Below are 15,838 nucleotides of genomic sequence, written 5' to 3' on the forward strand. Positions count from 1 at the left end.
GTGTTCTGCACTATTGTTCTCCAAACAGAGACTGGCTTCCCAACACTGACCTCTCAAGGACGGGGTTGGGTCTATTTATCTTTTTCCCTCCCATCACCTGGGATGGTCGTTCACCTAGTAGCTGGTAATAAGTGATTATTGAGTGGATGGATGAATAGGTGGACCACGGGGTAGCTTGTGCTAAAGATCCAGCCAACTCCTAATTAGTAAAAGAAAAAGACAAGGAAAATCAGCTGATTGCTTTTCTTTAGCAGCCAGATATAGTCTTGAATATACACATGAAAATTGTTTTCTAAACATCATCATCCCAGGATCACGTGTATGCACATAGGCTGACAAAAAAATTAAAAATAGACACATGAATGAGTCTAGCTTGTAACCATTCAGAAAACTTCTTTCCTGATGGTTGATTATTTGGCACTTCACTACTCATTTTGTCATGATCTGGTTTCAATCTGATGTTTTTAGGGAGCCCGGAGACTTGCCTGAAACTCATCTTCTTATTCTTCATTCAGCTACCGCTTCTCCAGGGAAGTGTTTAAAGAGCTGCTGTGTCAAACACTATTTCCTCAGTATTTGGATGCACATCCTGGGTTCTGACTCATCTGCCTCTCTTTGGATTTCTGGCTCACTCGTGATCTCCTGTAGCCAGCAGCCCTTAACACTGCTAACCTGGGGTTCTGCTTACAGCCTGGCTCACTTGAGTCAGCCTCCTCCTTATTGACTCCATTCCTATTTCTGAGCCTGGCACTTTGTGTGATATTAGTTCCTCCATCTAATGCAATTCCATTAGCCAATATAGATATGCATTCCTAGTTCTGGAAATAATTTTGATATAACTAAATTCCTTGAGAGAAAAAGCAGGGATTTAGTCAGCTTTGTGTTCTCAGCAGATAGTACAGTGTCTGGCAAATGGCAAGGCAATTGCTAGAGAAATGGTGGTTGATGGAAAAAATATCCATATGTTCTCATGTCGTTGGAATACCCCATTCCATCAGAATTTCATTCACCTTGCTGGCGCGACCGTTACTTTTCCATTTTAACTTGCCAATATATCTGCCCAACTTTCACCCTTGGAACAATTTGAATAACTTCAAAACATCTCTTATTAAGCACTATGTCAAAAGTTCAATGTAAGGTACTCAAATTTTTTATTACATCATTTTATACATTTCTTGTATATCCTTCTAAATAGTCTATATCATCTAGCACTCTAATTGTTTATTTATTTGCCTTTCTTTCCCACCTCTCTGAACTCCTTGAGGGCAAAAGTTGGAACTTATTAATCTTGTGCTCCTAGCAGCTAATGCACCACGTGGCCCATGATGGGTGCTCATTAAATGTTTGTTGCCTGTGTGAGTGGAGGAATGATAAATGACAGTGACAGACATGTATCAAAGAACTCTGGTCTAAGGCAAAATGGAAGAAATGCTAAATAATATGTTAATCGTCTGTAGGTAGGAGAATGGAAAAAATCATTATAGGGATGATGGCTTTCTTCTAAAATGTTAATCCAGAAGCATTTCTTCAAATTTATTTATTTAGTTCAGGGGCAATTTATCTGTCTGTAGAGCTATCAGGAAAAATTAATGCCGACAGATGCTTGAAGGCAAAAAACAAGGCAACCCCGGAGAACAAGCCACAAGAAATGAAGACAGCTGTTTCAAAGAAGAGTTGTTCCTTTTTTTTTCTTTTACCTGATGCAGATGAACATGGGCCCTGGTGTTTCTCAACTCTTTCAGTCCTAAAACGGACTGAAATATTGCTACTGTTTTGTAATGTTCCCTTTCTAATTCTAAAATGAAGTTCATAAGTAATATAACCTCTTTACACAAATAATTTTTATACAATTTAAAGGATAAAAAACAAAGAGTAAGAAATTTATAATAAAAATATGTTAGTAGGTAAAAGCTTGGGCATAACTATACTAAAAGAAATAATAAAATGCTGACCAGGAAACATTTCACTGCTGAGAATACGACAGCTGCCAATGCAGTCCCTGCACACGCATGGTGGTGCTGTCAGTGACATGGGTGTCCAGATGGATTTTTCTTGGTAAGGTTCTGGACAACATCAGTGAAATGTGGCCATTCTTTGACATACAAGGTTAGTGTCCTTCCTAGAAAATTGGAGGTATAATCAAAACCTTGAAAGATCCCTGTGTGTAAAATTAAGTTAGGTTCTGGACTCAAGAAATTATAAGCAGGGCTTTCCCTTCCAGGAACGTCCAGTGGAAAATTTGGAAACCATGTGAAATATCAGGACAATTTTTTCATTGCGAAGGACCGTCCTGAACACTGCTGGACATCTGGCAGTTCTGGTCCCTGCCCACTGAATGCCAGTGAGTGCCTCCACAATCACTGAGGAAACCAAAGGTCCCTTGCCTCAGCAGTTTCCAAAGCCTTCCTCTAGGGGGCAGTACCAACCCTGCTGACAACCAAAGCCTTCAGAAAGGGATTCTATACATTCTGATGCCTTTCTTTGTTTCTATCCTTCTCCCCTTTTGAAAATGCACAGGGAGGTGACGGAATTAGGAACCCCCAACTAACTCAAGAAGTTCCTTCCTTAGCTCCGCATTGTCTGCTCCTTCCTTTGTACTCCACCCATGCTGTTTCATTGGCCATAGTACTTCCAAGGATGTGTAGTAAATCATCTGATTGCAGTTCTGTCTCCTCCATTAGAAAAAAGAACTTCTTGTTCTATCCTTTCACTTTCATCTTTGTGTCCTCGAACGCAGGCTCTGGGCCTGGCATAGAGTCAGTGTTGTTTTGTGTTTCTAATGCTATCTTAACATCTGCTTCTGGGAGGACCCAACTGACACCAGTGGGAAAGAACTTGATGCAGAAAGGGTATTTCAGGCAAAAGGAATAACATGAAGACAGACGCAGAGGAATACAATGTGGTCTGGTCAGGAAATAGGGGTAAATTTTGTGTGGGCAGGGTACAGGAGATGAGGATGCTCCAGTCTGGATCCAGAAGGTGAGACACCTAGAATGTAAAGGTCTGGCAATGGGCTTTTTCTTGAAAGATAAAGGGAGCCATTACAAATTATTTTAAGAGGAGAAGTGAGGCATTTCCAGTGCAAAGTAGACAGTGAATAGAGCAGGAGCTGCAAAGAATCCTTGTTTCCAAATTTTGTCAGAATACCTCTCTGTTTGGTATTTATTTGTAAAGCAATACTTATTTTCCTTAAAATTTTTATCACCTCTTCACGAAATTAGGTTATTTAGACAGAACATTAGTGCTTTATCTCACATAGAGAAAAAAAGTATGTTCACATTACAAAGAGGAGAGAAATTTTGTCTCCTTGCTTTTAGACCAAATGACACTGAATGTTCTTCAGGATCATCAGAATCCAGGTCACGTTAGTAACACCTTCAGAGTTGCTGTGGTTCTTGGTGCTAATTTGAAGTTATTTCTTTTTCTTTATATTTGGTCACTATCTCAATCTCGCATCCATCTGAGTCAGTTCTTAAATTTTTCCCAACTCGTATTTGTACAATACTTGGTCTGATTTCTCAGCTGTTTTGGATGCATTTGGATCACTTACCATAGATTGACAAGTTTGGGTTTCACCATTCATTCCATTTTTCGTTTCTCTGTGTATGGATTTATGTAGACATTATTGACCTCCTTTTCTATCAACATCCTTTACTGAAACATTAAGTAAGACCAGGCTTATTAAGTCTTTGCTATTAGACATTTTCCAGGAATAGGATATATTACTTCTCTTTACCATTTAAAAAAAAAAAACCAACTTGATTTAATGAATAGAATTTTAGCAAAGCAAGGTAACTTTGAGATGTGCTTTTTCATGTGTTTATATTAATAACCAATGAATAATTTCAAAGGTTAAACTTCATGATCTATCTCTTCATCTACTTAAGTCTAGAGTCATTACATCACCTGCTTCCCTTATGCCATTGATTTAGTTTCTTTCAAACTGCTGAGATTGGGCAGTATCATTTATTTTTTATATGACAGACTCTGTACTATGAAACAGAGTTTCAGAAGGTAATGGCACAAATACCTGTAATACAGTATAGAATAGCCTACTCACCTGTGTGAATCAGTAAGTTATCCACTAAAACTTGTCTGAGGTTCTCATAATGCTGAAAGAAAATGAAAGGTTTTAATCAGTCTTTTTTTGTAGCAAATAAGTCGGGAGAATTTAGTAGTACTCAGATACCATAATGTGTCTGTGTCTAATGCTGAGGAATGCAAAGGAGTTTTTAGAATTTTCTTAGGTCTCTCCTGTTTCAAGCTCTCCAAATTATCTAGAGTCTATTCATAATGTACTGTACAGAAATGTTCATTTCAGGACTGCCAAAATATCTATTTTACCATTATTTTCAGAAACTAAAAAAAAATAAATAAGTGGATTATTTTCAAATAAAGTAAGCCTTTGCCCATTTCAATGAAAGGAAAACTAGGGCATGAAAGACTTAAGTACCTTTGCTATGTTGATATGACTTGTTGGAAAATGGTCTTAGACTAAATTGCATGCTCCTATTTGCTAATCTCAGATTCTTTTCTGTAAATCATAGTCATGGGGCATCATGTACAGGATGGAATTTATAAAAGAGCAAGCTCACTTATTTATTCAAATTGATGTGTTTCCCTCTAGCTAAATTCCTAGGAGGATGTTGCCATTTTTATGTTTCCAGTGGCTCATTTTAAAGGAAAATATGTTACACGTTTAAAAAAATGAGTTAAACTATTTCTACTGTTAATGGCAATCCATGTTATGATATTCATATTATAAAAACCAACTCTTAGTCAAAAATATAGTTTGATGAATGTAGTATGTTTATAAATTGAAGATAGTGTTTTCATTTCTTCCATGGTAAAGTTGCTTTAAATATTGGTTTATTATACATATTCACATGTATTACAAATATTTCCAGTAAGCAAACACAAATCATTTTTATATTTAGCATTTAAAATGTATCTTAACTTGAACATTAAATCATCTATTAAATATTCAATTAAACTGGGTTTTGATCCATTTTTTAAAATTAGTGGTCAGGTATTCGGGGAAACAAGCTTGCAAGATATTTCTAAAACACAATTCACTTCATTTCTTGTTCTGTATATTTTGTCAGAGAATGCCTTAATGTAACAGAAATCGGATTTGGTGTGTATTTTTACACCAAATCAAATTGTGCAGGCGCCACCCTCAGCTTTCTCCAAAACATTATAAAGGATAAGATTCCACCATGATATAGCTTAAGAAACGAGTACGGCCCTGGAAGAAGTCCATGCATGGAAAGTGAAGCTACAGGAGAGTATGTTTTACCGGAAAAACCACGTGTCTTATAACAAACATCGTTACAGAACTGGATTTAAAAAATAAGTTTACTTAGCTGAGTTCTTTTTCTGGAATCTGTATGTAAGGCACATATGCTGTTTCTAGTTATTCTGCAGGAATAAGTCATACATATAAAATGTACTGAAAAAATGTAAGAATGAAAGTGCAGTATAGTGGTGACTAATGGTATAAAGCACTTAGATGCTCCAGTTATAACAACTATATGAAGAGGGTGAAGGCATCATAAGTCTTTTTATTTATTACAATTGGCAGGTTTCCCTTCCAAGTTGTATTGAATATAGTCTCACTTTCCCTGTCTTCTCCTTGCCTCAATCCTCAATTTCCCAAATTCACAAGCCACAGTTATAAATTTTAATATTCTTAATCTGTACTTTTAATGTGTAGCAGTAATCCAAAACTATTCATTCCTTTTATCAAATCAGCAGTGGAAAAAGTCAAGTAAACCTTCATAGGCTTTTTTAGAACAGAAGTTCTAAAATTTTCCATTTCTAATTCCCAGAAAAAAAAGCTGTGACCTGTCACTATATAAAAAATTGCTTAAATATCAGAAAGTTACTACAAAATAATTACAACCTAGTTCATGAAGTGAGCTAGGTTGTTTTCACCTTCATATGGGATCTTCTACATAACCATAACTGAGAAGTTGCAAAATTTAGAAAAATAAAGCCAAGCTTTACCAATAACTTCCATCTCATATGTAAAGCATAAACATTTCTAAAGATTTTTACCAGTGACTAGCTCCTTTTTGCTATTTAACAAATGACCTAAATTGGCGTTTTAAAACTTTCATAAGTAACTGAATCTTTTGTAAAACTGAAACCATCTATCAAATTCTATGAATTATGAGATATGAAATTAAGACAGATGGATGACGGTCATATAAACTTTTGGTCTCAACAACCAATTCACTTTAGTATATTGCTTTGGATATACTAGACTGAAAAAATTATGATTCATCCTAGTAAGCAGAATAGCACTTCAATAGCACTTGTCTGTATAATTTTACATGAGTGAAACTGCCTACTACTAAAGTAAAACACATTCATGCAACCTCTTTAATAGATGATACATTTATAAATTTAAATATAAACCAGAGATTAATCTTAGATCTGCACAGAAACAGCTATTTGGCAGAATAAATCAATGTGTTTATTTTTTCCAAGATTATTAAAAATAGTACAATAACTTGCCTTTTAAAATCATGGTTCTTTAACAATAGCTGTGATATATATTTTAAAGAGAAAATTTGAATCAGACAGTTATGAATTCCTTCTGAGAAATGCTGAAGTTCCATGGAATGCAAGTTAGAAACCTCTGGACAGCATCATGAGGAAAGAACTGTATCATTTCTTCTGTCCACCCCTGAGCTTAGTACAAAACTGCAGCAGTGCAACAAATACTTGCCTAATTACCTCAATTTCATTTCCGTGGCCCTTTTAGTTGTATGCTTTATTTTTTAAAAGGAGACTGATCTCATAATTTGAATAATGTGACCTGTTGTCTGGCTGCCTCCTTTTAAGACTCAAGTTATAAAAGTGCAAACCATGTCACCTAGGAATGCACCTTACATTTCCCAGTACCTCAGTTTAGTGCCAGCTGGTGCCAAGCAAGCTGCTGACTTGCACAGAGAGGAATTCCAGGAAGTCGTCAGAGAGGGCCATTTTCCAATAATGCTCCCTGGCATGGACTCAGTTCAGAGCTCTTTTACAAATGGCTATTACACTGAGATCATGATGAGATTTCCTAGAAGTACACGCAATGCTTTTCACTGAAATTTCCTAATTCAAAACTTTGTGTAAAAACAGAGATTTTCTCCTGAATTCTTAATGTCACATAACCATATGTCAGTACATTTGAGTGGCCCTTTAAGATATGCAAGTGCTTAGATCTCTTAGAGACAGGCTTTTAAAAATTAAATTATTTTCACTTCACATCATTTTGTTTTAGATATTCGGCTTAAATTATATTGGATTTTTATGTCTTTTTTCAAGATGGTTGAAGACCACAGGAGTACTAAATTATTAGTGATCTCTATTAATTCTGCCAACCATCAGCGGTCACTGAGAGTTTACGGTGGGCAAATGTTGCAGTAAGTACTCTAGACCTGTGGGCGTCTGTCTTGAGTGATCTCAGACTAGATTGGCCTATCAGAGCCTACCATAGTACCTGCCACTTGAAGAATCTAAAGCACATAATAAAGTTCTTCAGAGATAGATGTGATCAGCATGTTCACAGGGTAAAATATGGATGAAGAGAAATAATGTAGTCCTCAGTTCTACCTTGGATAAGGACTGACTACAGCCTTGATGTTTCTGTTATAGGCGTTTGGTATTTACTTGATTTTGAATATCCTTATGGTGGGTGAAGAGAGGGATTTTAGAGATTAGTATAGTACTTGGCATATGAGTGGTATCAGATAATAGGACTCATAGGACCTTTGAGTCAAGATCATTTGGAGGTCATTGAGTCTAAGCCCTTTGTTTTTCTGCCTAAGAACCTGAAGCTGAGAGAGGTCCAGATATAGCTAGTTAAGGAGTGAGACAGTATTCAAAACTAACCCTTTCCAATATTTGCTGATTTTTTAAAAATGGCCTGGTGGTATAAATGGCCATTTAGTATTTCTCCCTTTTTCTCTGGTTGTTCTTACTTGCCAATAAACTGAACATTTTCTCCTGTACGTGGCAGATGAACCATCTACAAAAAGATATTAAAACCAGTTTACATGCCTATTAAGTCCCACTTGATAGGGTTAGAGCCACTTAAAAGCGGGGTGCTTTTCTCCCTTTTACCCCTTGTAGGCTTCCATCTTATTACAGGAAGAGTATTAACTAACTCAGTTTAATATATTATTAGAGTAACCTGTCCTAGAGACAACTGCCTTCCATAGCTTAAGTGATTTATAAAAACACATTTGTTCAAATCAACTCTCCTATTAAGACCTTTCAATGGTGCAATGCTCCCCAGAGGTTTTTCTTTAGGATCAACTAAACAATTAGACTCACAAGATAACCACACACTGCACCTGGCACCTGTCTACTCAGAAAGACAGAGACTGGGAACCATAGCTGGCCGACTGGACATTCCTCATAGGAATCCAGCAGTCCAGCAGTTCAGCTCTGGAAGTCATCCTGCTAAACAGCCTTGTATCTCCTGTAGCAATTCCATAGGCATTGGCTTGCCAGGTCCACCGTCAAGGACACCCAAAGCTACGATAATGGGCTTTTATGGCTCATTTACAGCTCTTCCTAGTCCAGACACAATTTACCAATGAGAGGTCATTTTTACTATCAGTAATGTCTCCTTGAACTGTTGACATTCTACCTTTATCAAGTTACCAAGAGAATCCAACTAGAGTTAGCCAAAGATCAAGTTCTTACGGAGAAAAGGCAAAAAGGTTTTTTTTTTTTTTTTTTCCTTGTTTGTTTGTTTTCTTTAAGCACACATGGCTTCCCTTTTCTCTTAGGATAAAGTACATATTATTTGAATGATTCACAAGAATCATTTTCAACTGGCCGCTGGATGCCTCTCTAGTCTCATCTTGCCCCCTCCTACCCACCTTGAAACCTACAATTCAGCCAAACCAAACTCTTCCAGTCCCTCCAAAGGACCTATCCCCACTTGGCTCTCAAACTTCACACAGGCTATTCCATCACCCATTTACTTATTTAAAGTTTTTGAATGCCTGCAGTGAGCAAAGCCCTGAGGAGACAACAATGAAAAGGACAGCCTTGCAGTATCTACAGCCCCTGCCTGAAAAACCTTCCCCTCTCCCACCATTGCCTGAGACCTTCATGTCCCAAACTGAATATTACATCCTCTAGGATGCCCTTTCCGTTTCCCCCAAATTGGTTAGGTGTCCTACTCTATACTTCTTCTGTCACAATACTGACCACCCTGTGTTGTCATTGCCGGGTTTCTTGTCTACTCCCCAGTGAGACTGTGAGCTCCATGATGGGAAAGGAATATGTCTAACTTGCTCACTATTATATCTTCAATGCTTAGGTCAGTGCCAGCCCCTGAAGATTCTCAATAAATATTTTTTAAGCAAAGAGACAGGTAACAATTCTAGGAATTCCAAGAATTCTAGAAAACCACAAATAATGTACTTCTAAAGTTAAATTTTCAGGCCCTGTTATAGGTAATGAAGAAGATATTTGGGAGCAGATGACTACCAGAATCTATGATATAAATAGAATTCTGTTTATTTTTTTAAAATTGTATTTATAAATAAAAGAGCAAAGCAATAATATTATAAAAATGGAGTAAATGAATTTAAAAATATTGATGACCAAGAATCAAATCACTTGAATAAAAACAAACTGTTATAACTGGGTTATTCCCAGTTACCTAAAACCTAAAATCAGTGCTAACATTAGTGGACCAATAAATGGGGGTGGAGGGAAGAGTCAGTAAGGGCTTCAAAAACTCAGAAACAAATCTAGGATTCTTATTCTCACTGAATGTATTTTTTGAAGTTCGGCCTGGCAACTAAAGAAAAATTTTCCCAGTAAGATATCATACATAGATGCATCTGTGAAGATAAACATCCTTTCCTGGAGCCATTTTTCCTGTAATTTATCACATGAGTTCCAATATAAAGCAGTATTAAGTCACACAGTAGAATATACCTCCAACCAGTGTTCCAAATGGTACAAAAAATGCTCTTAAATATGATACTTTTTAATATCATCCATCTATAAAATCAAAGAACATGATATTGGGCCATACCTCAGAAGACATGTCTTTGATTGACTGAGATAATGTGGTCTAAGACACTATTTTCTGATGGTCTGAGAGTGCAGGGATAGAATTTGGAATAGTGTAGGTAAATGGATAGTTAACATACCCATATAGGCTTTTTCTCTCAAATATCAAATATCTTAAATGAGCTTTGGGAAGGTGCTGGACCACATTCAATATGCAATCAAATTCCCTTAATAAGATTTTACAGTGCAGAAATTCTTCCTTGCTGATTAAAATGAAAGTCATAATTTTGAGTCAGGTACTGACCAAACTTCTTACATAAGGAGAGACAGCACAGTGGAAACCAGCCATGAACAGGCTGCGCACTTACAATTAGCATCCTAGTCTATTTGAGGGAGCAGGGGATCTTTTCAAGCTCAGATGCGTAGTAGTAATGTCTAGAGACATCCAAGTCTTAGAGCTCTACAGCACAGGTGCACAGTGGTCCCCTGTGTGTGTTTTGTTTGATTTACACAGTGCTTCATGAGAAATAAAACTTAATTGCCAACATTTATAAACCAGGAGATTTCACAAAATATTCTGGATTTCTGCCTTCTCATGAAAAATAGGAAAAGATTTTTCTCAGAGTGACAACACACTGAGTTGTCATTTTAGTGCAACAACAGTAGGCTGGAGCTGAGTAGCAGGTTGTTGTGTCAGACCACCTTTTCAGAATGAGTATGTGCTCTCCAGGTCATTTGAGTGCCCACCAAACCTGCTTTATTCAATTTTCACTAGGTTCTTACAGCAACTAAGGTTTTTGTAGGCTTTAGGGAGGAAGGGGAAAGGACAGGAATTATCATTTAACAGACGTCAAAATTTTACCTAATAAGTAATAAGCACTGTACATGTTACCATATATACAAAAAGGAATAAGACACAAGGTGTCTTAAGGTGTGTCCTTTGCTTAGGGCCATGGTAGTGGCTGCCCTGAACCTACCTGCTTATGGAGAGCTAAGAGAAGCTGAAGAGCTGGAAGCACTATACCTTACTTCTCTTTCCTAAACAGTCTTAAAATTTAACTTCAAAATGTTCATCTTACTAATATCTCAAGGAATCTGTGAAAGAAAAACATCTGCTAACAATGGGATTTCTTTCAAGAGTGATTATTTTGGGAAATGTGGAGAGGCATGCACTGGTTGACTTGCCCCCAACCAAACTCTTGTTCTTTGAGGTACAGCCCTTGGTACACAATCTAGAGAGGGTTAGACCCCTGGTGAACTAATAATAACTAAAGTCAGTAAAGCAATAGCAATGTCGTAAGGGCTACTTTAGGAGTGTGAGTGCAACAGGTTCAAAGTTGGGGTGAGGCCAGTTTGTGAACTGTTTTATGTGCCATACTGTAGGTGCTAGGAAGTCAGGTTTATAATTTAGATATTTCTCACTATAGTAGATGGATCAAAGATCAAAGGGGCTAAAGTAGGGACACTAGTTGTCTCAGTGGGCTCCAGAGATATCTTCTGAAATCTTGCAGAATTGTTGGCTGTCAGTTCTTTCCTCTGAGATAGCTTAAATAGCTAAATGATTACATAGGCTTAACATAAGCAATTAAATATCTCTGTGTTATGGGTGTTGATGTCAGTTACTGAAATGCACAGGTTAACACCAATCCACTTATGGGCACTAATAATCAAATTCAAATTTTTATCATTCTGCAATTTTAGTAGCAGCCCCAAAATTCTGTGTGCTTTGTGCACATATCTAATTTAATTTTGATAACAATTTTGTGAGCTACGATTATTATCTCCATTTTACCGAGGAGAAAACTGAGTTCGGACTCCCTTCTAAGATATATGACCTGTTTGCATTAAAAAAAAAAATGCATTGGGCTTCCCTGGTGGCGCAGTGGCTGGGAGTCAGCCTGCCGATGCAGGGGACACGGGTTCGTGCCCCGGTCCGGGAAGATCCCATATGCCACAGAGTGGTTGGGCCCGTGAGCCATGGCCGCTGAGCCTGCACGTCCGGAGCCTGTGCTCCGCAACGGGAGAGGCCACAACAGTGAGAGGCCCGCGTACCGCAAAAAAAAAAAAAAAAAAAAAAAAAAAAAAAAAGCATGGGCACAGATTGTTCCTTTCAAATATCAACGTTTTAAGACTTTTAAACCCTAGGTTGATTTTTATACCTGGTAATAAAGTTGTGTTAGGAGATATACAGGGTTATTACATTTCAAAATGAGGATGTTTGTGTTAGTAATTAAAACTTTATTTGCAGAACAGTCACGGTTTTCTTTCAGTGACAGAGCATGCAGCAAACAGTATTGTTTATAGACTAATACATAAACTGTCAGTACCCAGCTTTAAAGCATCTCCTTGGTATATTGTAGAAACTCGCCATGAATCACTTCCCGTGAACATCAAAGATTATGTCCACATTTACACATAAAAGTACATGCTTACTGGGCAGTTTTCAAATACAATTAGCAGTGATTCTCCTGTTGAATTTGGAACATATGATATGTTAGCACTCACCTGAAAAAAATCCACTACTAACTTCCCTGTATTGCTTTTTGAAATATGTGTGTATCAAAGCATAACATATATAAATTATATATGCACATATAAATATTAAAAAAATATGTATTGTGTCTGTTGGAAGTTTTCCTGGCTTTGAAGTGAGGGCTTGATGTGTGAATTGTTTTAATTCTACCCAGCTCCACCATCATGAATATATATATATACTCCTTCCCCCCTCCCTATATATAATTTTCCATGTCTGAGTACAGAGAAAATAAATGGAATGTATCCTATGGAAATTCCGTGTTCATTTCTTTTATAGAAGAAAAAAAGGAAGAAGAGAAAGTCTGGGTTTTACATCATTTGTTACATGAAACTGCAATATTTTGCATTAGAAATTATATAATGAAAGAAACATCTTTTCAAGGAAAATATGTGAAAAGTAAAGCAGTCCCTTTGGGAGATGTTTTAATAAATTTAAATGCAGTAAAAACAGTCAAGTTAGAATATCTGAAAGACCTTAAAGGTACATCATTTTTTCCTCTATTCTGAGATACATATTTTATGTACTTCTCTACATTATCATTTCTGAAATATGGTGCCTCATAATTGAAGGACATAAGCTTAATGAGAGTAAAGATTTTATCTGTATTACTCACCCTATTTCCTTAGTACCTAGGTCAATGCTCACCAATATTAGACTGTAAGTAAATACTTATTGAATGAATGCATGAGTCTAAGTTACAATTGTCAGTCACACAAATAATGAGTGTCATTGCCTATGCATGAACTTAGCCACATGTAGAAGGCATCTCTTCATTCAGTTTTCACCTTCGTTGAATTATTTGTAGCAGTAGCATTGCTTGCAGCTAAATATTAAGTTTGGATTTTTAATCGTGACAAAATATCTTCAGAAGCATTACACTGTGATATAGAACTGAAACAAATACTGCCTTTATGCAGAAGGCTGCCTGCCACATCAAGAGATATTTGAATATATGATTAAAGACAGTGGAAATGGGTAATCTTTCGTAAAAGATCATCACATTTTCAATCTGGGGATATCCTTACAACTGATTCATGGATTATAAAGGACTAAGAGGTTTCCAGCTGATGTTCAACGGGATCTGCTAAATATTCTGGAATATATCATTCAATTAAAGAAATAAAAACAAATATGAAACTAAGATATTAGCAAACAGAAAATGTAAATGAAACAGTTGGTGTTAAAACTAATAAAGGAGTTAAAATTACAAGAATCACGAAAAGTAGTTCATCAAATGACATTGTTCAGAAAGGCAATGGCCAAAGCAAATCAGAAAAATCCTAACCTCTGAACACACATAGGATTAGACTCCAACATCAGTAGGATATTGGAAAAGAAAGGGGCATGTGTTATATGAATAAGTGTACAGTATATAATTGTGAATTGATATAAAATGTGGACAATTAATGTGGAATTTCCTTTGTCCTAAAGATATAAAATTGGTAATACATTTAGAATCGATGGTGTCTTGGAATGAAGGAAATACATACACACACACACACACACACACACACACACACGCACTTACATACACATTTTGGTGGGTGTAGTTGGACCAAATGAGGTACTTAGCAAAAGAGGAACAAAGTTAGTTCAATTGATATTTGAATGTCATGGGAAAAAGATAAAGTGTTTCTTAACACAACACGTGCTCTCAGATTTGGTTGGCGCTGTTTGGAATCTATGACCATTGGAGAGTCTCTCCAATGGAAGAGAAAATGTGCCACCTCCACCTCCTCCCAGCCCCAACTCTAAAGGTGCTTTCCTTTAGTTGGATTTCCAACTCATGAAAAACCCAATCACTGTGGAAAATTTGTATTTGTGGTGAAATGATAGAAAATATGGTTTTCTGAAAGGGAGAGCCATATTTGCTGCTGATGCTGATGAGGGTCAGGCGTTTTTCCAGAAGAGCAATACCTGGAGTACAACTTGGATAGTGACAAAAGACCTGGGTTTGTTTTTTTTACCCTAGTGTCAGTCCGTCATTGTCTGTAGCCCACCCCAGTGGGGTATGCAACTTCCCAGGCACCTCTAGTCACATTGGCTTCTTCAAGGGTAGTTCCCAGAGAAAGGTCAAGAGTTTCTTGCAGCAGTGCTCTCATTCTCTCTCAGAGGAAAAAAATCATTTAATTTTGATGAAGTCCAGTTTATCAATTTTTTTCTTTTACGGGTTGTGCTTTTGGAGTCAAGTCTAACAATTCTTTGCCTAGCTCTAGATCCTGAAAATTTTCTATTTTTTATATTAATAAGATTTTTTTTTGGCGGTACGCGGGCCTCTCACTGTTGTGGCCTCTCCCGTTGCGGAGCACAGGCTCCGGACGCGCAGGCTCAGCGGCCATGGCTCACGGGCCCAGCCGCTCTGCGGCATGTGGGATCTTCCCGGACCGGGGCAGGAACCCGTGTCCCCTGCATCGGCAGGCAGACTCTCAACCACTGCGCCACCAGGGAAGCCCAAGATTTTGTTTTTAATTTAAGCTTTCAGTGTGAGAGAAAGAGATCATAAGAAGAAAGAGAAAATGAGAGAGAGTATGTACCTACAAAAGAATATTGTCCTTGGCGAAAGACCAGCCCACTTACTGAGCTGTTGAGTGTGAATCACCTTTACAGACCTTTCACTGGAGACCACAAAGATGTCTACTTTAAATGTTAATTGTTTTTGTAGTTCATTTTTTCATAATTCACCAATAATGCAAAGATAAACAAACAGATAAAAAGTAAAAAACATATGAAACAATGCAAATTATATTCCCTCACTCACATAATGACATCCTAGGGGGACATGATGAATGAGGTCATTACTCTTGTGAGAGCAAACCTGAGTACTATGAGAGGAGAGGCTTAATTAAAGCTACAGCAACTATACCTATTTAAAGACGTCCAGGTGGCTCATGTCTTGTGGTACTCGCATTCTACATTTGGTCTTGTGGATGCAAATAAATGCTTCATAAACTGATGCACAGATATCAGATGGAATTCCTGATATACAGAATTCTCATGACTTGAATGGGTGATTCAGAATGAGATTATTCTATGATGATATCAGTCTAGCTCTATATTTAATATGCGTTTTAGCCAATAGACACATGCTTCAATAGTATTACAGTAGACAGCTCTCAGGATGCCTGTCTGGTTGATGCTTCCTACTCTCACAGCCTCATTCATGACCTTTCAGAGAACCTGTGCATATAGTGCAGATGCGTGTAACTCTGTGACCCCAGTCATCTCTAATTGGACGAGTAGTCGGTAGAGACCTGGGACAAAATG

General features: G+C 37.2%; 1 protein-coding gene across 3 annotated transcripts in view; it reads left to right on the forward strand.

The window, feature by feature from the left end:
- WDR72 (WD repeat domain 72) overlaps positions 1–15,838 on the forward strand; it is a 193,887-nt gene that overhangs the window by 124,283 nt on the left and 53,766 nt on the right. The window contains exon 18 of one of the 3 annotated variants that reach the window (XM_089907183.1): positions 7,280–7,405. The exons of the other annotated variants lie outside the window; for them this stretch is intronic. Within the exon in view, the coding sequence (XP_089763309.1) occupies positions 7,280–7,405 (126 nt within the window). The remainder of the gene's footprint in view (positions 1–7,279; positions 7,406–15,838) is intronic. 3 annotated transcript variants of the gene reach the window in all.

The sequence above is a fragment of the Delphinapterus leucas genome, chromosome 2 (assembly GCF_059928025.1).
Source record: "Delphinapterus leucas isolate spDelLeu-1000000601 "Yukka" chromosome 2, BTC_Dleu_Yukka2, whole genome shotgun sequence".
In the NCBI taxonomy this organism is placed as follows: Eukaryota; Metazoa; Chordata; class Mammalia; order Artiodactyla; family Monodontidae; genus Delphinapterus; species Delphinapterus leucas.